The sequence below is a fragment of the Urocitellus parryii genome, chromosome 2 (assembly GCF_045843805.1).
Source record: "Urocitellus parryii isolate mUroPar1 chromosome 2, mUroPar1.hap1, whole genome shotgun sequence".
Taxonomy (NCBI): Eukaryota; Metazoa; Chordata; class Mammalia; order Rodentia; family Sciuridae; genus Urocitellus; species Urocitellus parryii.
In genome coordinates this window covers 200,826,017-200,850,292 of record NC_135532.1, presented here as the reverse complement: position 1 = coordinate 200,850,292, position 24,276 = coordinate 200,826,017, and the positions used below count along the sequence as shown (strand labels likewise).

At 37.6% G+C, this 24,276-nt stretch overlaps 1 protein-coding gene across 2 annotated transcripts in view; it reads right to left on the bottom strand.

Moving 5' to 3' along the window:
* Window positions 1-973, bottom strand: part of Usp25 (ubiquitin specific peptidase 25) — a 137,862-nt gene extending 136,889 nt beyond the window's left edge. Inside the window, exon 1 of one of the 2 annotated variants that reach the window (XM_026411960.2) lies at window positions 786-973. In XM_026411960.2, coding sequence (XP_026267745.1) covers window positions 786-830 — 45 coding nt within the window. In that variant the 5' untranslated portion in view covers window positions 831-973. The remainder of the gene's footprint in view (window positions 1-785) is intronic. The other variant, XM_026411967.2, reaches the window with a different exon arrangement.
* Between the last annotated feature and the right edge of the window lie 23,303 nt (window positions 974-24,276).

Here is a 24,276-nt window from a genome sequence, read left to right as displayed (position 1 = left end):
CTGAAAGCAAAATCTAAAATAGCAGGATGAGCTCATGATTCACTATAAGATCTGATGCATCAATAAACTTTTTTTTAATTCTTGCATAAATGAGTGACCATTTGAATTTGTGACTGATGCAAGTGTAAAGGGTGAACGACAGAACAAGGTCAAACTTAGGGGACAAAAGATTCCTGGAATAACATAGCCAGAAAGGTTTCCTTTCTTAAGAGACAGTTTCAACATTCAAGAAAAGAAAAGAAAACCACCCCAAACCTCTACTTGTACATGAGAGTTCACCTGATCAGTCAATGTACCTGCCCAAAAAGGGCAAGCAATTCAATTTTAGTGATCTTTTTTGCAGAATAGCAGGCCTGGAATCCTACCACCTTCGAAACATAAACTGTGCTCAAAAGGGATGACAACTGGTATTCTCAGAAAGAAAGAAAAAGAGAGGAGTAGGGAAGAATAAAGTTTAATTAAGAAGCCGTGCGGAGCACTGTAGGAATGTGAGGGTCACTCTCAATACCTGGCACCGTCTGTTACGGGAAAACAATCGGCAGAAGGAAGTGGATTGAAACCCGCAAACTACACCCCTCTTCCACACGCAGCTTGGCACTGACTGAGCGCGAGGCCCCCAAAGCGAGGGGTTGGAGTGGTGAGTGGCGGAGGAGGAAGCCCGGGGCAGCCGAGGCCCGGGCGGCCGCCGGCGGCGAGGCCGGGGAGTGCCGGGCGGCGGCGGGAGAGGCCAGCACGTCGGAAGGAGGAGCGGGGCCGCGCAGGGCCAGCTCGTCGGCTCGCCTCACCTTCTGCGCCGCGCTCTGCTGCAGCACATTCTGCTCCACGGTCATGGCCCCCGCGGCGGCAGCGTCCGGTTCCTCGCGCCTTTGCCGGCCCTGGCTGCCGAGGTCCGCCGAACTCCAGGGAGCGGCGCAGACGGCCGGGGTGGACAGCGCCCCCACCAGCCAGGCGCGAAGGCGATGGCGGCTGGCGTGCACCGGCACCGCGGGCAGGCGGCGAGGCGCGGGCTGCGAGGGCCACCGCGGCAGCCCCACGTCTCCGCGCGGCCCGCCTCAGCGCGGCTTGTCCGCGGCGGCCCGGGCCATGGGCGGGCGGCGGGCGGCGGGGCGCGGGAGGGCGCGAGCAAGCCGGGCCGCGTCACGCGTTCGCGCGCTCCTTCGCCGGCAGCTCGTGGGCCACTGCGGGGAAGGGAGCAAGGGGACGGAGGGAGCGGCCGGCCGGAATGGCGCTGTCCTCCTCCCTCCGCGACTCCTCCTCCCCTCCCCTCCCCCAACCGCCGTCACCGCCCCCGCCGGGTAGCTCCTCCCCCGCAGAGCCCCGCCCGCCGGCCGCCCTAACCCTACATTGTGACCCGCGGGGTGGTAGGGCGGGGCGGGGCCGCCTCGGAGCCCCGCCCCGCACGGGCCAGGCACTCCCGGGTGCAGAGAGGCGGCCCGGCGGGCGGGGCCCCGGAGCCACCCTTGGGGCAGGTGGCGCTACTCCCGCACTAGGCTTGGCGAAGCCCGGAGAGGCAACGGGAGGGCTGCGCTGCTACCTGCGCCCAGGATTCCTTGGCTCGCGCTCTTTCCCACCGCCTCCAAGACAAACATATCCCTCCCTACCTGTAATGTACCTAAACCTCACAGGGTCCTGAACTCTGGCTGCTGCTTTGGTCACGAGTCTCCACCAGCCACCTTTCTAGGAATTTCCCAATCACTGAACTTGCCAAAGGAGAAAAGTCAAAAAGCGAAGGGCTGACACAAATCTTTGTGCTGGATGTACTTTTCTCCTTAACTAATCATTACATACATGAGAATTGATAGTTTGCGTCTACTTCACGTATTTGCCAATCATTGCTAGGCACTGCAAAAATAAGGTTTATTAACCTAATATTTCATTTAAACAAAAGGGTCTGACAACAAACAGCATTATAAAAGAACCACTACCTAGATGATACATAATTCTAATATCCCAGCTGACAAATTAAGCAAACAGTTACTATGCATGGAATACTCTATTGTATATGGGATGGTAAGGTAAACCTAACAATGAGAAAGCAATCTGAAGTCACAAAAATATCCAATTGCACCAGCTAATTAGAGGAAAAAAGTAAAGGTGCAGTCATAGGAAAGGAAGAAAAGGAAGAATTACCAGTGCACACTGTCACAAATATAATATGGACCCAAACTCGTGTGTAATTTTTAACTTAGTGAAGGGTCCATAAAATATTACCTGACTTTATTATAACGTAGTAATTCATAAAGGCTTTGTAACACTTTGATCTGCACCTTAGATGTCTTCAACCACCTTTTTTGGTCTTTCCTTTGAATCCTCACATTTATTTATTCGTTCATTTTGACAAATTGCAAATTTTATTTAATTGATATTCTATAACCTTACTAGAAAAACTTAAATTGTTAAATGGTTGGAAGCAATGAATTTTAGAAATAATGCAACACTTCTGATTCAAACCATCAAATTATGAGAACACTGAGATCCAAAGAGTTATCTATTTAAAAACGTGCTTTAGAGCCCATTTTTAATCATTAATATACCAAAAGTTTTTCTTTTCCTAGTTTATCAACTAACCTCATGTTTTTCCATATTATAGATTTTTTTTAGAAAATCAGTGGCTTCCATTTAAGAAATTAAATTTAACATGAAAATCTAGTACTTTGGTTTAAAAAAAGATATTACCAGATACTAAAGTTTAATTTAAAGAATTTGGCAACATATGTCCCCCCAAGTTCAATTCTTTAGTGTAAATATTTTTTTAATATCTTACTAGCACTTAAGAGAGAATTATCAAATGAAAGCTTTCTATAGGGTAGACATATTTGCAACTTAGATAAGCCATTTTCAGCTTACTTCTGATGGTTTCCTGCTTACTCAGTAATAACTAAGTACTGTTAATTGTTCATATTGTAGGATTTTGAGGAGAAAATTTCAAATCTTCTCATAAACATGCATTTTTAGAAAACTTAAAATTGAAATAAATAATCACAGGACAGAAATTTGAGAAATTCAGGTGAATTAGCACACAAAAACCATCACTATTACTCATGAACTCATTTTCAAAATTTGTCCCCATGGTCAATTTTGCTGTTTGAGTCAGCTTTTTTTTTTTTTTTCAAAATAAAATTTATTTATTTTTTTATTGGTTGTTCACAACATTACAAAGCTCTTGACTTATCATATTTCATACATTAGATTGAGGTGGGTTATGAACTCCCTATTTTACCCCAAATGCAGATTGCAGAATCATGTCGGTTACACATCCACAATTTTACATAATGCCCTATTAGTATTGTATTCTGCTACCTTTCCTATCCAGTACTATCCCCTCCTCCCCTTCCCTCACATCTTCTCTCTCTACCCCATTGAGTCAGCTTTAATATACATAGCTGGTGGAATTACATATTCTCCGTATATTATTCAATAACTCCTAAATTGTTACATTATTTTGTTGACACTTAGGTAAAATCATAAAGAGACAGAATTCATATAAATTTTAAAAATTAGTTTTTAACCCTGCTGTGGTTTGAAAGTGTCTCCCAAAAAGAATGCAACTTTAATCTCCAATGCAACAATGTAAAGTGGGGCCTAATGTCAGGTGACTGACATTAAAAAACGTATTTTAGAGCCCATTTTTAATCATTTAAATAGATAGAACCACCAAAGAAATATAACCCAAGTCATTCTCTCACCAGGAGGTCTCTAACCTCATAAATTAATATTGTCACCAAAAGAGTGTATTAATATGGTAAAAATGGCTTTCTTAAACCTGGTCCTCCATCTTGGACTTACCAACTATAGGACTATAAGCCAATACTTTTCTGCTCCATGTATAATCGACCAGTGTTTTTTGATACTATACAACAACACAAAAGAGGCTAAGACAAACCTCAATTCTATTTTATATACCATTATTCTAACAATATTCAGTATTTTTTATATTAGCCAAGGAAATTGGTGTTCTACAAAATCCATTTCTGGACATTAAAATTGTACTAATTTGCCAAAACATATTTGTAAGACATTAATAATAGAGAAAAGCTCAATTCATGTGATATATTTGTACCACTCCCATGACACAAGTATTATTAAATCTACTTAAATAAGGATTAGAATTATTTTTCTCCTGTATACTGATGTTCTAGAACACTTTTATTTCTACCAATAAGGAAACAATAAGCCCTCAAAGAGGAAGATTCTATGATGTCAAAATCACACTATTCCATAATAGGGAAATTTAATTTTTTTTAGTTCTGGAAGATGAAAGTTCAAGATCAGAATTCCAACAGGGTTGGTTTCCCACATGTCCTTTCTCCTTGGTTTCCAGATGGCTAACCTCTTGCTGCCTCTTCACATATTTCACCCTCTGTGCATTTATACCTATGGTGTCTCTTCATATAATATATCATATTATGTTCCACCTATACAGCCCCATTTTAACTTAATTTTCTCTTTTAATACTTTATCTGAAAATACGTTTATATTCTGAAATACTGGGGATATGAATTTTAGGGGAACATAATTCAGCACAGAATACTCATATTTAATCCATTTCTCTTATTCCTATACTTCATACCTTCATGCCTTCAAATATCCTTTTTTTCTGCCATATCCCATAACCTATTAGATTGGTAAGAGATGCATTAACACATTAAAGGATAGTAGCCCTAGACATTTTTTTGCCAATATTACGCTTCCAATTGGAGTGTTTTCAGGGGAAGATAGGGGTTTGTGAATCAAAAATAAAATGTAGTCTTACGTGAATTTTTGCTTTTCAAGGTAAGCTCAGAAAGCATCACTTGCATTCCCTTACCTTTGATAAGCCCAAGTCATTCTCTCACACAGAAGATGGGTTAGCGACCTTAACCCTTTCCTCTATTCCTACTCAAAAGGCAAAGTCTCCCCTTTTACAGCATCAGGCTCAAATCTCCCTGAACTTATCTTGTGATACATATGTACAGAGAAAACCACATAGGACAGGTTTGTTGATTTCCTAAATCTGCCTTACTGGGAAGACCTGAAATGAGGGAAGGCCAGGCTGTTGAGAGATAGAACCACCAAAGAAATACAACCTAAGAAGATGCCACTTAAGGAAGGGAGAGAACAGGAAAAAGATAAATTTACTCCCCCCGCCCCCCACCATCTTCCAATGGCTCACCTATGCCTCTTGTTGGCCAGATCCATTCTGAAGCTGGGTGGCTTGAAAGCAAGGGTATACAGGCATAGTCCTCTCCATGATTCAGAGCACAACAATGGAAACTCATGTAATGAATCTTATATCTAAGAGAATTATGGATAAGGCTTAAATAACTTGCCCAAGATCACAGAGCTAGCAGTTCCTATTCTGTTCTTCAGGATTTGTGTATAGAAGGAATATGAGCTCTGAATATGGAGAAAGAATTCTTGGATCATTGGTGGCATGAATAAAATAGTCAGACCCCACCCCTTTTTCTTCCTCTCTCTCTTTATGCTTCCTCTTCACCATGAGGTGAGCAGTACCTCCACCACATGCTCTACCCATGATGTACTGCCTCACCACAGACCAAAAAGAAATGGATCCAACTGACTATGGACTGAACCTTCCACAACTGTGAGTCAAAATAAACTCTCCTTAAGTTGATTTTGTTATGTATTTTACATAGATTAAAAAGCTGACTAACACAGCCACAAATTAAATATATGACAAGTGTATCATCAATCCAAACTCAGAAACTACAAAAGAAAAAAAGGAGTTTAGCTGAAGTCTTAGAAATGAAAATTTAGGAAACACCAATTTAGATAGCTGTAATCAGTATTTCAGAGAAAGTGGGGAAGGAGGTAACTTACTGAGAAAATAGTCTTGATTTATTATAAAGCAATAAAAATTATTTTGCGAGAAAACTTTTGTAAGAGATGAGAAGAGCTCCTTTGTGACAAGAGCTATGTGACTAATAAAAGATACAGAAAAGAATGTGCATACTTAGTAAAAATGTCCATAAACAAGAGTCTGATAACCTCTTTTTAATTTTTTTTTTTTTTTGTAGTTGTAGATGCTTTTGCTTATCTATATGTGGTGCTAAGGATCAAACCCAATGCCTCACACATGCTAGGCAAGTGTTCTACCACTGAGCCACAGTTCCATCCCTAATAATCTCTTGATATGCATCTGTAGTCTCTGTTGGGGGTGGGGTGGGGGTAATTATCTGTTCTAGGTGCTTGTGGCCAGGCAAACTAACCTTTGTACCAAAGTTTCCGGACAGCATTTGGAATCATGCAGAAATCCTGCTTCCTGGTGGACTCCTGATTCCATTTTGAAAAGTTTCTTCAGTGTTTTTTCATCATGATTTTTTCTTTTATTTTCACAAATATGAACAAGTTCCTGCTATTTAGAAATAATTACTAGTGCTTCCTTGTGGTCGATGAGCTGATAAGTATTGGGGTTTAGGACACACCAACCCAAACTATGACTGTAAGAAACCAGAATACAACATCTCAAAATATTTTATTTTGGCATGCTTTGAATTATTTGAGAAACTTCAGAAACTGCCTAATTGTAGGAGAAATTTATACATTTAAAGGAAATCTACATTAGTATAGTATCTTTATCAGAGAAAGGGCAGTTCCAAAGGAAACTCTATAAACTGATTTTTTTAGTCTGCTTCAGTGTCACTGTGACCAAAACACCTGAAAAAGACAACTTTTAGGAGGTAAAATTTATTTGAGGCTCACAGTTTCAGAGGGTCTCAGTCAGTCCTTAGATGTTCAATTCCATTGATCTGGGCAGAGGTGAAACAGAACATCATAAGAAACTGCTCATCTCACGGCATGGATAGGAATAAGAGAGAGGAGGGAAAAGCCACAAGGAAAAGCACACAGTGGCCTACCTCCTCCAGCCATGCCCCACCTGCTTACAGTTATCAAATAAGAATGAACTGATTAGGTTACAGATCTCATACTCTATCATTTTACCTCTGAATATTCTTGCATTAACAGGAGTTTTAGGGGGACACTTTATATCTAAACCATAACATTCTTCCCCTGATCCCCAAAAATGCCTGTCCATCTCACAATGGCAAAATGCATTTGGTTAATCTTTAAGAGTCTCATAGTCTTAACAGATTCAGCATTACCAAAAAGTCTAAGTCTAAAGTCTCATCTGAAACTTAAGGCAGACACTTTGCTATGAGCCCCTGCAAAGATCAAAAGTGAGTTACATATATCCAGTATAGAATAACCACAGGGTAATTATTCCCAGGATGAATAGGGACATAGAAAGAAGGGATAGGTCAAAGCAAGATGGAAAACCAGCTGGAAAAACTGGTCCAGTAACTCTGCCTATAACTCTGTGTAAAGCATCTAGAAAAATGGTGGTGAGATGTTATTTCCATAACAACCTGATCACTACTGCCCTTTGGTCTTGATGATTTAAGAGCATATAGGCTTTCTTTTCACCTGGCACCATCCACATCTCAGCAGACAGTTCACATAACTGGCATCTCTTAAATCCTGGGGTTTTCTAGGCACAGTGGCACATGCCTGTAATCCCAGCAGCTTGGGAGGCTGAGGCAGGAGAATCACAAGTTCAAAGCCATCCTCAGCAAAAGTGAGGTGCTAAACAACTCTAAATAAAATACAAAATAAGGCTGGTAATATGGCTCAGTGCTCGAGTGCCCCTGAGTTCAATCCCTAGTACCCACCCCAATAAAATCCTGGGGTTTATATTCCATCTTTGACTTCACTTTCACAGCTTCACATATCACCTTCTCAGGGGCAGCCCACAGAGATTGCATGGCCACCCAAGTCTTCCTTTGAAAGCTCAGTGAAAGACCCCTTAATTCTAGCATCTCGCATTCCTGCAGAATCAACACCACATAGATGATGCCACGAACTGCCACCAGATTGAGCAATACCTGGTTCCCTGGTATCATGGCTGCAGCCGCGTTGAAGTGTCTGCATTTCTCTGCATTGTGAAACAACTTCCTAGGCTTCCCAGTGCAAGATTTTGCTGTGAGTGGTCTTACCAATTACTGAGATGCCTTCAAAGCATCTTTCCTAGTACTCTGTGCAAAGGACTTAGCACCTCTTTAGGGACTATAATCTCTTCAACAAGCACAATTTACCTGACCCCAGCTTCACAAGCACCTTTTCTATAAACTGCACATTTTTATAATCCTTTTAGTTCTGATTTCTGCTCCCAATTCTCACAGTAAACCTGGCTAAAATCTGCCAGCATTATTATTGCCACTGACTGAATGTTGTGTTATCTGCATAACAAGATATCCTTTTTTCACCCTACATTTCCATCCCTGACCCTCCCATGACTTGTGTTGCCACCACCTCCAGACATCCCATGGCCTTTCCTTTCTGTGACTTAGCATGCTAAGCCAGTTTCAATCATATCAGTCTGTATCAACTCAATCCAGATAATTGAAGTCTCTTGTTGTGGGAAATACTATCTCAGGTACCCCTAATTAAATATGGGTTTTCACTAGTTAATCTGTCTTTTGTCAATTTAGTTTGGAGCCCAAAGAACCTAGAAGGGTAAAAAAGAAGTCTTTTTTTTTTTTTTTGGCCAACCTACCAAAGTTAAAAATCATTAGATGAGCACCAAGAATAATTATTCAACTGGTATTCAATATCCTAATTCTAGGAAAACAAGGCAAGAAACAGAGTTAAGTGAGGTCAGTTGAAAAGTCTGCCAGTCTAAGAAGGGACTGTTCTGCTGACATTTGTTTTACAGCTTATATTGATATATCAGCTCATATACAAAAGAACATGCTCAGTAATTTCTAGGAAGCTACTTCAGTTTCAGACCCTTCATGATTACTTGTATTGGTTTTGGATAGTAGAAAAGATGCAAAATTTCCTTATAAATGTCTTTAATTTTAAAAAAATGTGAATGAGATACAGGAATCAAATTAATTTGGGGAAAATTATACTTTAGGCATATAGAAACAAAAAATCTTAAACATTAGGCAGAAAAGTTAATAATTTTTAGATTTTTTATAATGACATTTGCATGTGCTCACTAAGTATATATATATATATATATATATAACAAAAGTATATAACAAAAAAGTAAAACAAGTTTTTAAAATCTCCTTTCCTACTTTCTTGGTTTTCAGAAAATGTTTTTAGTATGATTAATATACATAATATCATTTATAATATGATACATTAATATCATAATCTACTACTGTCTGTTTTTTTTGGTCTGTTTTTTCATCAAGAAGAAAACATGGATTTTTTTTATGCAAAGGTTTGTTGGATGATTCTGTTCAAATCTACCAACTGAAAAATACCTTACAGTTTGAGCTATCATATTACAGTAGTTCCCACTTATCCACAGATAATATAATCCATGAAGTGCAGTACATGCCTAAAACCTCAGATAGTATTGAAACCTACATACAATTTGTTTTTTTCTATACATGCCTAGGACGAAGTTTAGTGTATAAATGAGGCACAATAAGAGATTAACTGTATCTAATGACAAAATTTAACAATTACAGCAGGGTACCATAATAAAAGTCATAAAAGTGGTCTCTCAAAATATCTTATTGTATCTTTGCCTTTCACTTAGAGGAAGCTTCTCCTGAGCAGATTTTAATCGCCACAATTATTACACTTTCTCTTTGGTATCATTATTAATAAAATAAGGGTTACTTGACATAGGCACTATGATGCCAGCAGAGTTGATCGTGATAATCAAGGTAGCCCCACTAAGTGACTAATGGGAAGGTAGCACATACAGTGTAGATGCATTAGACAAAGGAATGATTCACATCCTGGGCAGGGCAGAACAAGGTGGTGGAAATGGCACACAATTTAAAACTTATGAATTTTGTATTTTTGGAATTTTCTATTTAATATTTTTATACCATAGTTGACTGCAGGTAACTTAAATCACAGAGGGGAAAACCACCGATAAGGGGAACTAGGCTAAAAATACCCATAATATTATGGGAATAATACTGTATAAATAAGTAGAATATCACATTTTAATATTAGATCCCATGACTTGCAATTTCAGATTTTCCCTCAAAGATTAGCCTTGCTGTCAGGTAAGTTGGGATGGATATTCTACATTCTATTTTGAGGGACATATGGGAAATAGTCTGTGATACATTCAAATCCAGCTATTATTTTTTGTGCATTTACTGTATGCCAGGACCTGTGCTAAGCACTTTACACTTATTACTTAATCCTAATCCTATGAAGTTAGAATTATTATACTCTTTTTGCAGAGATAGAAGCTGTGGTTTATAGTTTAAGTAAATTGCCCAAAGACACACAACCAAAACCCATTAAGCAAGTTTGAATCTGGTAGGAGGTTTATGAGAATTCAAGCCTTTTTTCTTGAGCACCCAATATGGTAAACCAGCCATTCTCAAAGCATGTTTGATAGGTCCTCAAAACCTTTTCAAGAGATTGGCAAAATTCAACCTTTCTCAACTTTATGTCTGTTTGCTGCCTGATTTTCTTTCTATATTCCAACCCAAACAACATGTGGCAACAGATTGAAAGCAGGGACAGATTAGAAAATTCCATTATTTTCTTGCACAGCAAGTACATAGTCATGATAAAGTTTATACCTACTATAATGCATCCAGCATATATCTGTTGAATAAATAAAAGATCCCAGATCCTTTACTCCTCATGTGCTGTCAGCTCTGGCATATGCTGACTTAAAAGAATATAGTGGATTTTGCAACAGCATCTCATTTGCCATCATTATGAATCTGAAAAGGCATATTGTGGCATTTACATAGCACTAGCTTATACAGATATTTGTCAGGAGAGCAATACAGATGAAGGTGACTTGCATTAATTCTTACTCTAAGAACTTTAGACTCCATCTTCAACTTTTTTTTATCTTCAAAGAATAAGTAATGTAATGCAAATTCTTTTTCACATGACATGCTAAGATTAACTTCCAAAAATAGAAAAACAAACATATGAGTTTTATTAGCATTCCAAAAGAACAAAAATTTTGCCAAAGGAATGGAAATTTTGTCCACATCTTATATATGACAAGTCCATTTAAGGAAAACCAATAGCCCCTTCTTATTGACTCTTTCAAGTTTCAGGACCATGGACAAAGACCAAAAAGAAATCTATCTCTACCCACAAGAGGCCTGCAGCCTGGTGGTAAGATGTCCAGAGAATCAGTGTCATTAGGCACATGGTTCTGAGGAAACCAGAAATAAGATGTACCTAATTCTGCCTAAATTTTACAGTCTTTGCTCTGACACAGTTCAAAATCTGGCAGGAATAGAGTTAACAATATAAGATGTTAATAAGCAAATTTATCTACAAATTACTGTAATTCAGAGAAAGGAGAAACGAGGCCAGTGGGGGACGGGGGGCAAAGTTTCACAGAGAAGGTGGCATCAGGTTTAGGCTATGGTAGAGAAAGAATGAAGCAAAAGTAACTGATAGCATGAGCCACAAGTCTCAGACTAAAACTTGGTCTTTCCTTTGTCTTTGCTTCACAGAAACTTGAAGTAAATGATCATGAACATATTGTATTATTTTGAACAATTTACATATCATAAGCAGGAAGTCCTTAGCCAGAGTCTTTGCAACAATCAGGTAAGGAAATAGGTGTTCTTTTTCTTTTTTTCATTCATTCTTTTTTCTTTTCTTTTTTTTTTAAAGAAACCCTTGAGAATGACAATCCCACCTCTTGAACATTGCAGAATCTTCATTCCACTAAGATGGAATTAAATTATCCACAGCTGTGTACACAAAAGCAACTACAGGGAACCTGGGAAGTCTCCAGAACCATTTGGTATTATAGCTAGCTTGCTTGCTTGCTTTTTTTTTTCTTTTCTTTTTCAGTACTAGAAATCAAACCCAGTGCCTCACACATACTATTTAAGTGCTCTGTCACTGGGCGGTAACTCCAGACTTTTTTATTTTATTTTAAGATAGAGTCCTGCTTAGTTGCTCAGACTGGCATCAAACTTTGAATCTTCCTGCCTCAGCCTCCTGAATAACTGGGATGGCAGGCATGCAACACCACACACAGTTGTGTTTTTTAAAAATTTTTAATTTGTTTGATTATTTATACATGAAGTATAATGCACTTTATTACATCATATATAATGGAATATAATTTCTCATTCTTCTGGTTGTACATAATATAGAATCACACCAGTTGTACAGTTATACATGTACCTTGGGTAATAATATCTGATTCATTCTACTGTCCTTCCTATCCTCATATTTCCATACTTCTATACCCTCCCTCCTTCACTCCCCTATACCTAATCTAATGTCATTCTATTATTCCCTAACACTCTCCATTATGAATTTATTACTCAGCCTTAAAGAAGGATGAAATTATTGCATTTGCTGGTGAGTGGATGGAGCTGGAGAATATCATGCTAAGCAAAATAAGCCAATACCCCCCAAAACACACTCAGTTTTGTTTTGCATCTTTCTTATGTAACCATTGCCTATGCTTGGCCATTGAGTAATCTTACTCTGTGTTCTCTATTTCTGTGCTTTTATTTGAAGTCCTTCCTGAAACTCACATCTGCTACACATTTTTTTCAATGATACTAACAAATTAATCTTATTTCTAGAATATGTCAGCATTTTGTAGAGGATGCGTTGGTAGTCGTATTTTGAGGTGGGTCATATCACCATCTGAACACCATGTTTGGGCAATTGGCTATTATCTGATTTTTGGTAAGAGACAGGGTTCCATGTACTGCTGGGAAGTCAAACGGGACAGATACTGGATCTTTCAGATCCCCACAATGAACTCAGCCAATCATGGGCTCCCCAAGCTCAATGAATCTTAAGCTTGTGAGTCAAACAAAAAGAGAGATAATATAGAGTTCATTCTGGTGGTTAGAATGTTGGTAGTGGGAAATAGCAGTCATAAAGTTTCCATGAGCACATCAGAGTCCAGTCAAGGATGTAGGAACACACTACTCTGGCTGCTAACAGTCATCTTTTTGGCTGGAGTTCTAAATTCTCACACATTTTCCAAGACAGGTTCTCAATCCCTCCTTTTTCTCTGTAAGCTGCCAAGTAAGTTTCCAACACACTTCCCTCTTAAAGGAAGAATTGATTTCTGTCATATATAAAAACAAAACCCAAGTGGCCCATTTTTTCTGAAGAAATTGGATATAGAATGCAATTGTAGGGCTGGAGATGTGGCTCAGCGGTAGCGCGCTCGCCTGGCATGCGTGCGGCCCGGGTTCGATCCCCAGCACCACATACCAACAAAGATGTTGTGTCCGCCGAGAACTAAAAAATAAATATTAAAAATTCTCTCTCTCTCTCTCTCTCTCTCTCTCTCTCCTCTCTCACTCTCTCTTTAAAAAAAAAAAAGAATGCAATTGTATTCTGTAGTACTTCTAACTGGACAATTTCTATGGGAAATACATTCTAAGAATGTGCTAAGCCAGGTGATAGGTGACAGTATCCCAAAGGGAGAATATCTTATAACTGAATATGAAACAAGATATTTGAGTAGCTCACATGGACCTCCAAGCCCAAGAAAACATATACTTTCACCAGACTATGCAATGCTAAATCTTGCTAATTATGACTGTAATAGGGTTGGTTAATTGACATAACTTGTTTTCTGGCTGGGATTAGTTAGTTAGAAAATGGAATAAAATTGGCACCTAGAAAAAGTAGATTGTTAGCAGAAGGATTGACTAGAAAAAGAACCTGGGTAGGAGCTGGGCACACTGTTGCACACCTTTAATCCCAGGGCTTGGGAGGCTAAGAGCCAATAATCATAATTCCAGGAAAAATAAAATAATTAATTAAACAAACAAAATAAAGAAAAAAGAGAGAAAGTGAGAGAGACACCTAAGCCACTATTAAAAGGAATTCATCCTTCATTAAATTATCCATTGAAAGAACATTTGACCAACGTCTGTGCACTGAGTGAGTGAAGGCAGACAAACAGAACCAATCAGCTGGATCCCAGTTATGTACAATATATATGGTTGACCTTGAGACTAGAATGGGTCTGAATTGCATGCCTGTGTCAAAAAGAAGGAAATGGTGGGACACCAGATCTTCATGGATGCCCTGTATACCCTGAATAAGTGCACCATGTTAGGCACATACCTGTGAGAAACACGTGACTGTGCCATATCTATTGCCCTAGAGATAGGGACCTCTCTGAAATGTAACCTGCCTCCTGGACTTGCTAATCACACATCCCCAAACCTGAGCTCTTAGCTTTAGATTTTGTCATTTGCCCCTACAGTTATCTAGAGTTCAATTAATTTATTATCTGGGCCTACAAAATACACAAGATGGTGAAATACATTGTTGGCACTGTCTTTTGGCCTGGCAAAATTGAAAGTGAAAGTCTGAATAATCTTATAATCCTGTTGTGTTGGAATTTACTTCCAAAAACCTTTCCTCATCATAATGTGAGCTAATAGGAGATAGATAGTCATGCTTCTATTCTATCCTGCTCTAATACCTGCTCTTCTACCATGTGCTTCTTGAGTTGGGAAGATAAATTATATTATCCTTCTCTTAAGAGAAGGACGTAAGTGCCAAATGCAAGTTGTAGGTCATGCAAATTCAGTTGCCTCAGCCAGATCCCAGAGATTCTGATTCAGTGGAGCTGGGTCCTCAGCATCCATACAGGCTGCATTTTAGTATCTAATAGATGCATAGGAGAGAAATTTTAAAACTTCAAAAGAATATACAGATGATAATATTTCTTCCATCTAAGTTCTTTGTTTCCCTCCAAAGGGATAATTATTTTTTTGCAACTTTTTTCTATCCTTGAAGTTATATTCTGTTTATGTACAGCATTTATAAACAATATCTAAAAGAGCATCATATACACTTCATTCTTAGCTTTTTTTCATTTAGTAGAATATATTAGAGATAATTTTCTGTCATTATAAATACACTCAGAACATTTCAATATATTTAAAACACTTAAAATTCTTCACATCATGTATAAATTTCTTCCAATATTCTATAGGAGGAGTTCTGTGTTAGAACCAAAAGACTGTCAGAAGATACCATCTAATCCAATTCTCTTTATCCTTACCACCAAATTAATCTACCAATCTAAAGTAACATTTTTTTGGCATTTAAAAAAAGAGTTTCTATGGAACCAATTGGGGATGTTTGTCCTAATTAACTAAACCCAAGGATCCAGGAAATAACTATATCTTATAAAACTTTATTTAACCTTCTTATTATTTCCATTTTGGATATTTGTCATGCAAACAGTTAACAGAATTGCAAAGGATTTTGTTTGCACATATTTGTACTAAGACTCTAAACTATATGCGTCTTAAAGACTTGGTACTAATTTATTATGTAAGATAATAGATATAAGCAAAAGAACAACAAAAAAGAAAACATACTGATAGCTAAAAATTTAAACTTGAAAAAGTTCTCACTTTCCTCTTGAAAATATTATTTTATTCAAGAGTATAGAACCAAGCAAAAGTTTGAGCCCTTTTAATCTTCCAAATAGTTTTTTAAAAAAATGTTTTAAAATTTTTATTAATACATATTATTTTTACAGAATAATGGACTACATTGTGGCATATTTGTACATGAATATCATATATTTTGATCATTTTCACACACTCTCCCATTACCCTCTTCTTCTTCTCCCTGCCCCACCCCAGCCCCCTTCCTTTTCTTACATAATCTCCCTTCTATTTCATATTGTGCCTTTTTTCTCTTTCTAGATTCCACATTTGCTAAAAAACCAGTGATACCCGTCTTTTGTCATTTAGTTTGCTTAAAAACAACTAGTTTTATTGCCTGCCAACTTTGACCAAAATTAACATGGAAACGACTTTACACTGAATAGGTTGAAAATGATTAAACACACACACACACACACACTGAAAACTCATATCTGAGAATCTCCAACTTGTGGTTCCAAATATGGGAACAGTAAACTATTTTCTATCTTACCTTAGTTAGAATTTATCCTGCAGAAGTACTTTGCTGTTTAAATATTAATTAAATGTGTTTAAATATTAAATAGAAAACCTCTCTGCTACTAAACCTGCACTAAAACAAATTGGAATTGGTCTCTGAGTTTTAATATTGCTGTTGTCTTTTGGAATAACTGAGAAAAGAAAACTTAATAAATGGTAAAAATTACTGCATTTAGGGTTGTCCTTGAAGCCAGCAATAAGATATATATATATATGCATATTGATACCTAAGAGTCCAGGGAATTTTACATATTCTTATTCTTCGACTCAACCAAATAAAAGCTTAATTGCATTTTGGGGATGAAGCTCAGTGGCAAAGTGCTTGCCTAGCTTCTGCACATCACTGGGTCCCATTCACAGCAGAATAAAAAAGAAGAAGAAGAAAAAGGAGGGGGGCAGAGAGGAGAAAATAGAGAAGGAGGAAGGCTTCATAGTGCCGTTCCTGAGTTTTAAACTAAGTCGTTGTAAATTTTACATAGCTGGAAAAAATAGTCTTCTCTCTTTGGAAGTGAAACCATATTTCAATTTTTTTGTTTTTTGTTATTTTGATCTTATCTGACATGAAGTGTTTGTTTATAAAAAGTATATTGATTGAATTTTCAAAATTTAGTAGTTGCCTTTAAGATTTTGGATAAAACAGCATACTAATAGTTGCTTACTTTTCCACATCTTAATTTGTTGTTGTTGTTGTTTTGCTAATCTTATTAAGGTGATAAATGCATTTCTTACTCTTTCTTTTAGAATGTATGTTTCATAAATGCCCCACATTTAATCATACTGTGAGTCATAGAATATGAATAAATCACAGGGCTAGAAATAGAATTTTACTTGTTCAGTACAATTCAAAAGGAACTTGAACACTCTCAAAATTTTAATTGAAGTCTATGCTAATTCCAGAATGGAAGGGGTCTGGTCTGCAACTATATAATTTTCTAACACTTAGATTGTTCTCATTTTTAAGATAGTTATAACTTTTTTAATAATACTCTCGTGCTGCAAGGCATTCCATTTTATTGACATACATTCAAATATATATGTATATCCTATATTTTTAAATGGGAATTAATTTGTAAATCTTTCTATTGCCTATCAAAATTTCCAGGCATGTCAAGCTTTTTAAAGCTTAAATTGACTTTTATAATGTGGCAGAAATATTTCCCTTTTGTTTGATACTACATTAGATGATTAATGATGCTTTTAGAAATGGAGCTCTTTTTCCTAGGAACTATAACATATTGAAATCCAATATATAAAAATATGCAACACAGCTCCATGGTAGAGCATGTGCTTAGCATGCATGAGGCCCTGGGTTTGATGACTAGCACCATCAGAAAATAAACCTTTTATTTTGAGCCAAAATAAACCTTTTCTATTGATAGTTGATTGTCTCAGTCATTTGTTACAGTAATGAAAAGCTGACTGGCACATATGCCATGCATACTTAGCTCTTTGCCCATAGGATAAAAGCTTTTATTCTTAATTCTATGACAGATGAAGAAGTGCCCAAACTAGACAAGAATGTAGCATTATGAGGATTTTTTTTTTGTTTTTTTGGCATCCCCCACTTTTTTTCTTAGTTACATTATAAGCTTAAAGTTAGAGTTGATGCTGGTGACAACATTAGTTTGCTAGATACTGCAAGAAAAAGGTAGGAGTAAAGAAAGCAAAAGGGGAGAAAGGGTATTTAAATTAGGAAGTATTTAAAGAAGAAATACACAAAGATTCCTAATGCAAAATGAGGGTGTTACTTTAATTTCTGCCATTTGGGATATGATGTGTGTACCTTCTCCCTTTCTCTGAAAAATCTTCAATAAGCCGTTTCTTAGTACTACTTGACAGAGTTTTGAGTGCTTTGTGGGAAACTCCACAAAGTGCTTGACACAACCTCCAAGGAGGTAAGGAGTCAAGACTAGATGGGTCCAAGAACCTCCAGGAATGAGGATAAGTGATTCACAGCTTATCCTGCAACCCTCTTCTCATCCCACATTAACTTAGAAAGCACATGTCACCTGAAGTCACTGCTAAGATTGTGAGTCTGTGATGTTAATTATTGTTGTAATGACATTTTATCCCCAATTTTCCTCTTACTTAGACTTCACATCAAAGCTAGTTTCATCCCTTCTCCTGCCTGTCTAGCTACTAGAACTAAATTAATATCAAGTGATTGGACAGCCATGAAGTGCTCAGAAGTTATTTTGAATATCGGTTCCCTATTTCCTCTTTGGAGGAAAATAAAATTCTCCTATATGAAGAAACGGTTAGAATAAAAATGAATAGAGATGTAGATTCATGTGTTCCCTCACCATAAAAGTTTCTGCTGCTTAATTTACTCTGTTCTTGTGTATAATATGCTAGATTTAAGACAAGTAATGAAACAGCCACAAAAGAAGTGGGAATGGTCAGGGGGGCTCAGCTCACCAGGGACATCTACTTCAGAGCATGTATATGGAGTTACTTTTCTGTTCATCCCTTTGGTGAAAAGTAAAAGGGCAATGTTTGGGTGATTGCTACTTTCATTTTTGACAGGTCTATAAAAAGAATAGCCAAATCCCATGTTGAATGAAACAAAAATAAGTCAGCTACTGATATATGTCATCAGAGATAAGAAACCCAGCTTCAAGGTAAAGTTTTCAAACATGAATGAGCATACACAGCTCCTGGGAATTCTGTAAAAATCTAAATTGAGTATGTCTAGGGCTGGGGCAGAGGCCCTGAATTACTAACAATATCATCAGTGCTACAATTCTTCTATCAATGGATCCCACTTTAAATAGCAGTATTCTGGAGTTAAATTACCTGGGTTCAAGTTCTAGTTCTGGATACTACCAATCTGGTGATGTTGGGCAATATGATATCAGCATGCTTGATTTCCTCATCTGTAAAATGAAAATTATAGTATTCCTACATGCATGAGAGAATGAGTAACATTACTGTATAACTGAGAAGAGTACCTGGCACATGGTGGGTGCTCAATAAATATTTACTGAATGAATTATTTAGCAGCAGAACAGAAGAGAGAGGAAAAAAAAGAGGGTCTTTGCCTTTGAACCCTATGCTTTTCTGTCTACCCACAGCATTCATCTGCCCTTTCGGCTTCTAACTTGATACTGTTCATTGTCTTTGAGTCTTTGAGTCAATCCTAATTAAGACACAAAAGAACAAAATAGAAAGTTTCTGCAGAAGATAATGAGGAGTCCTTTTTTTCCACCTAATCGTCAAGGAATGATCAGATTTACATTAAGAAAATAACTCAGAACCCTTGGGAGAGAGAAGGAGCAAAACTAAGGATGGAAATATAAGTGTAGAGACTATTACATTAGATCAGAGAAGAGACAAGAGAAACTGAGATAGGTGTAGAAAGGGGTGTGAAAGGGATAAAATACACACACAATTAAGGAGACTGATATTATGTGAGTTAGCAGGCACAATTGATATTTAGGAAGAAGTTTGAGAGGAAGGCCCCCCAATTTCTACCTTAGGTAAAAAGAGGGATCTTAGGAAACGTTCTCAGAAGAAGAAAATAAAAGAAAAAGAATAAGTAATGAAGAGGATAGATAAAGCAGCATGGGAATAAGATGGTAATATGACTAATTTTGGACAAACTAAAAGTGAATGTGGAGATGTATACTCATGGGCAATTAGAGAGCCACATCTGGAACTGAGAAGGCATATATGTTGACCATGAACGTTTGAAAGTTATCAGTATCTGTAGATTTAGATGCCAAATGTAAATGAAGGTACAAACTGTAAGAAGAACTGGACACCAACTAGAGGCCATGAAGAAGACTTGGAAAGAACAATGGGAAAGGTAGGATCAAAGCCAAAAGAGAGGAATGGCAGAAGACTGGAGAGCAGAGTGCTTTAGCTATGAGGGAATGATCTCTGGGGCCAAGTTCCACAAAACAACATCTCCACTCCTGGAAACCAGTTCCTCTTCCATGACTCATTGAGTCTGTCAACACTACACTATTATTCTAATCTCTCAGGGCCAAGTCTACTATCTTTGTTTTGACTCATCCTGTTTCCTCATTCTCTGTAATCAAAGCATTAAGATACCTGTCCCTACTTTGATGGTCTTAAATACCATACTTTGATTTTTTTTTCTCTCTAAGCCTGATTTTACATCTAGTTCCAAACAGTCCTAAACGACACAGAAGCTTTCTATATGTTACAGCAAGGCTCAATTTCCTGAAACACCTTTTTCATCATGCCATATTTGTTTGCTTCCACACTTTACAGTATATTTTTTAAATTGTAAAATCTGGAACTGAGAAGGCATATATGTTGACCATGAATGTTTGAAAGACTATTACATTAGACCAGAGTTTGCTTTCCTTAGAATCATAAGCATCTGTGTATCTCAGGAAGCTCCTATCCATCCGAGTTATATTTATGTACTTGAGTCTTAGAAAATACCTGAGAAAAACTAACACCAAATTTCAGATGATGATTACTTCTGCTAAGGGCAGAAACAGTTACAAATATGCAAAAGAGGAGTGAAGGAGGTTTCTCAACCGTATTAACAATTTTTACTTCTTAAGCTAAGAAATAGGATCCTTGGCTTAAGTTTCTGTATATTTAAATAATACAAAAAACCTTTAAGAAATAATTTATAAAGAATGCATCCTGAGGGGCTTGGGTTATGGCTCCACGGGAAAGCACTTGCCTCTCACATGCAAGGCCCTGGGTTCAATCCTCAGCACCACATAAAAATAAATAAACAAATAAATAAAGGTTTTTTTATAAAAAGAATGCATCCTGAGGTCCAAGTGTTTAAGTTCTTCTCATTTTGGGCCTCTGATCCATGTCTCATTGATATTCTCTTCTGAGTCTCTTTCTTCTTCATTGTCCAAAATGGTCTTTGTCAAGTGCATTTGTTTGGCTTCCTTCTATCACAGTGTCTGCCTGTCAGAATACTTCTCCCCCAGTTAAGATTTCCTCTCCAAATTTTTGGCAGTCCTTTAACTTCAGGAAACTTTGCTGCTGATTTGTATTGGATATGATCTCGCTGTCCTCCAAAATCCTGTGTGTGTGTGTATAAGACATATTTTTCCATTTGTGGGATATTTTTCATGCTATATGGTTCAGTAGCTCTAACCTTTCCTGCATATTAAAATTCTCTAGGGAGTTCTTCAAAAGTACTGATGCCTAGGATCCCCTGGCTCAAACAGTTCTAACAGCCTGACAGTTTTAAAAAAGCTTACAAAATGATTGTGATACCACATTAAGTGATTATGCCCAAAGGCAGATGCCACTCCTTCTTGGCATCTCTACATCTGCATAAAATTTCACACAGATGAGTATTGTTGTATGTGACATATGTGATTATGAGCTTAAATACCAATTAGAGTAAATGAGCTGAAAGAATTGGAAAAGCTAATAATTTCAAGAAACTTCTGAATTCTTGATGAGGTATGTTATAACAACAACAAAAAAAATCCACTTAGCAGGAACTTGACCTTCCAGAGTTCAGTGTCATGAATATTTGGAAGCACGTTACCTAAATGCTCAAATATGAACAGCTGGACTGAAATTGACACTGACAGGAGTGACACAAAATACTGGAGTCCAAGGAGGTAAGGCCATAAATTAGAGCTCTTAGTTCCAATGTTTGACAGCTGATTCTTAGTCCCAGAAAGGATCAAATTAACAGTAGATGAGTGTAAAAATTATAGCATGAAGAATGTAGGGTGTTTATTAAAAAGATGTTAAAAATTGCTAAAGGCTATGCAAATAGTAGGTAAAATGTAGAATATCTAATTCTCCCAATTAAATCATAACTGTATACAACGTGTGTGCTGCATTACTCTTTAAGTGATCAAATGGCCTTTGAATGACAGTTGTACCAAAATTATATATTTCTATTTGCAACGGTCTCAAAACCAAGAATCAGATTCTTAACCAATTTTTCACCCAAACTGGGTCCTTTGCCTTCTCAGAATCATGGAACCAATAAATAAGCCTGAACATTAATTGAACATTAAAGAAAGGTTTGTTCTTGGCCAAAGAATAGAAGAAACAGGTAGATAGGACCACACATTACCTTCTCAACCTGTGAAAGTTAAGGAAGTCATAGACCGAGAATTAAAGAAATGGAGGGGAGGCATAGAGTAATAATGGGAAAAATATTCTTGTCTTTTCAGGGAATAAGTGGAGATTTTCCAGGAATTTGGATGGCTCCTCTTTTCATGGCATGGCAATTGTTAATAGTCATGGTGCAGGGATAGGGGTGTTATTTGCATACAGATAGGATTATAATGAAGTTAGCGGTTGTGTGGCAGTCCCTCTGCAGTCATGTTAGATCCAACTGGTCTTGGCTAGCCCATTGAAGAGGGACTTCTGGTCTTCAGGCGTCTTGTCCTTGAAGATAAAGAAGATCAGGGCAGTTAAGCTAGGTCACATAGGCAGTACACTGGTAACAAGCAAGATGGTTATTTATAAGTAGCATCTCAATAGAAAACAGAATTGAATCTAACTCCTCAGAAGGAAAATGTGTAGGTATACCAGATAACTATTAACGTATCTCCCAATCCTTAGATCCTTTCACTAAATTACTTCTATTGACCTGTCTTCAAGCTCACTGACTCTGTCTAGAGCCTTGCTAAGTCTATTGAAGAGTCCATATTTCATCATTCTTTATTTCCCTTAACAGTGTTTTTTATTTATTGCCATTTCCTTTTGATTCTTTCTTAGATTTTCCATTTCTCCTGCTTACATTATACATTTTGTTATCAATTTTTGCCTCCAAAGATTGGGTTCTTGTTTCCCTCTTGGAATTGTGGGACCAATAAGAAGACCAACCTAGGATTAAGCAATCAAGAGGCCATTTATTCTTGGCCAAGAATAGGATAAATGGAAGATAAACTTGCAAATAAAATTCCCATCCGTTGGGGTGTCAGGAGGATATAGATATTGAGTAAAAGAAATGAGGGGGAGCTGAACACAGTGGGACATGCCTGTAATCTCAGAAACTCGAGAGGCTGAGGTAGGAGAACTGCAAGTTCAAGGCTTACCTTGGCAACTAACACCCTGAGCAAATTAAGGAGATCCTGTCTCAAAATAAAAATGAGAAGAACTGGAAATGTATGTAACTCAGTGAACAAGTGTCTCTGGGTTTAATTCCCAGCACCAAAATCCAGAAGAACAAACAAATCCCCAAACAAAAAAAAAAAAAAAAAACAATAAAAAGAAACACATACATACATATACACACTCACACACAAAGGGAAGGGGTAGGCTAATAAAGGGGAGAAATACCCAAATACTCTTGTCTTTTATTATAAGGAATCTAGAGGCTGTGTGGTGGTCGCTTGGGTAGCTCTCTTAGACCCAATTGCTTTAAGCTAGCCCATCCGAAGAGGGAATTCTGGCCTTCAGGCATCCAGTCTTCAAATATAAATAAATTTAGGGTGGAACAAAAATTCAGCTAGGTCACCTACGCAATACAAGATTACGGCAGAATAATTATGCACTTTTGAACACTGTCTACTTTTCCCCTTAGAACCTTTGATACATTAATTAAAATTAAATTTCCTGCTGATAATTTCAAAATATATATAACATATGAATCTAGTATGTTCACATGGTGCTTTATTAGAACATCCAGTTGCAGCCAGCTAGATGAGTAGTATTTAGTCTCTCCACAATGCTTTGTTCCATACCGGTCACCACAGGGTTTTATAGGTTAGGCCACATAAATACTGACATCACTAGTTTGCTTTGTCTAATTGTATGACCAGCATTCTGGGAAACAGCGGCCTTGGCATAGGTGTAAAACAGCCAATTCTACAGATAACACTAGGTTGTCCTAGATTCTAGTGTTCTTTAAGATAATACTTATCTAGACATTTCAGTCCAGCCCACTCTCATTGTTCCTTTGACTTGGCTACGTTCTTGGAAACAGCAAAGTATGTTTCAAGGACAGCTTTTTACTGTCCTTTTCTCATTAAGGACAACACAGGAGGTTTTTCTCATTTGAGCTTCTTCATAATAATTTGTTACCTTATTGCATAGTCCAGGTCAACTATGGGCCAAAGATGGGACACTTGGTCTAAGGCTGTGATTTCTGTTGGCAAGTATCAAGAAGCAAGATGTCTGAGTAGGACTCAATCAACTTGGTGGTTTCTTGAATTACTTTTAAGTAGCTTAAATAGAAGTAAGTTGAAATTGGGCTATATGCTTACATGGAGAAAACTTTAATATTCTCTCAATGAAAGAGGAAAACTTTGCCAACTGTCCTAGTATATGCTTGTGACTCCTGGGTCTTGAGATGAGGCAGGAGGATTGCACATTCAAGGCCAGTCTGAGAAACCTAGCAAGGCCCTCAGGAACTTAGTGA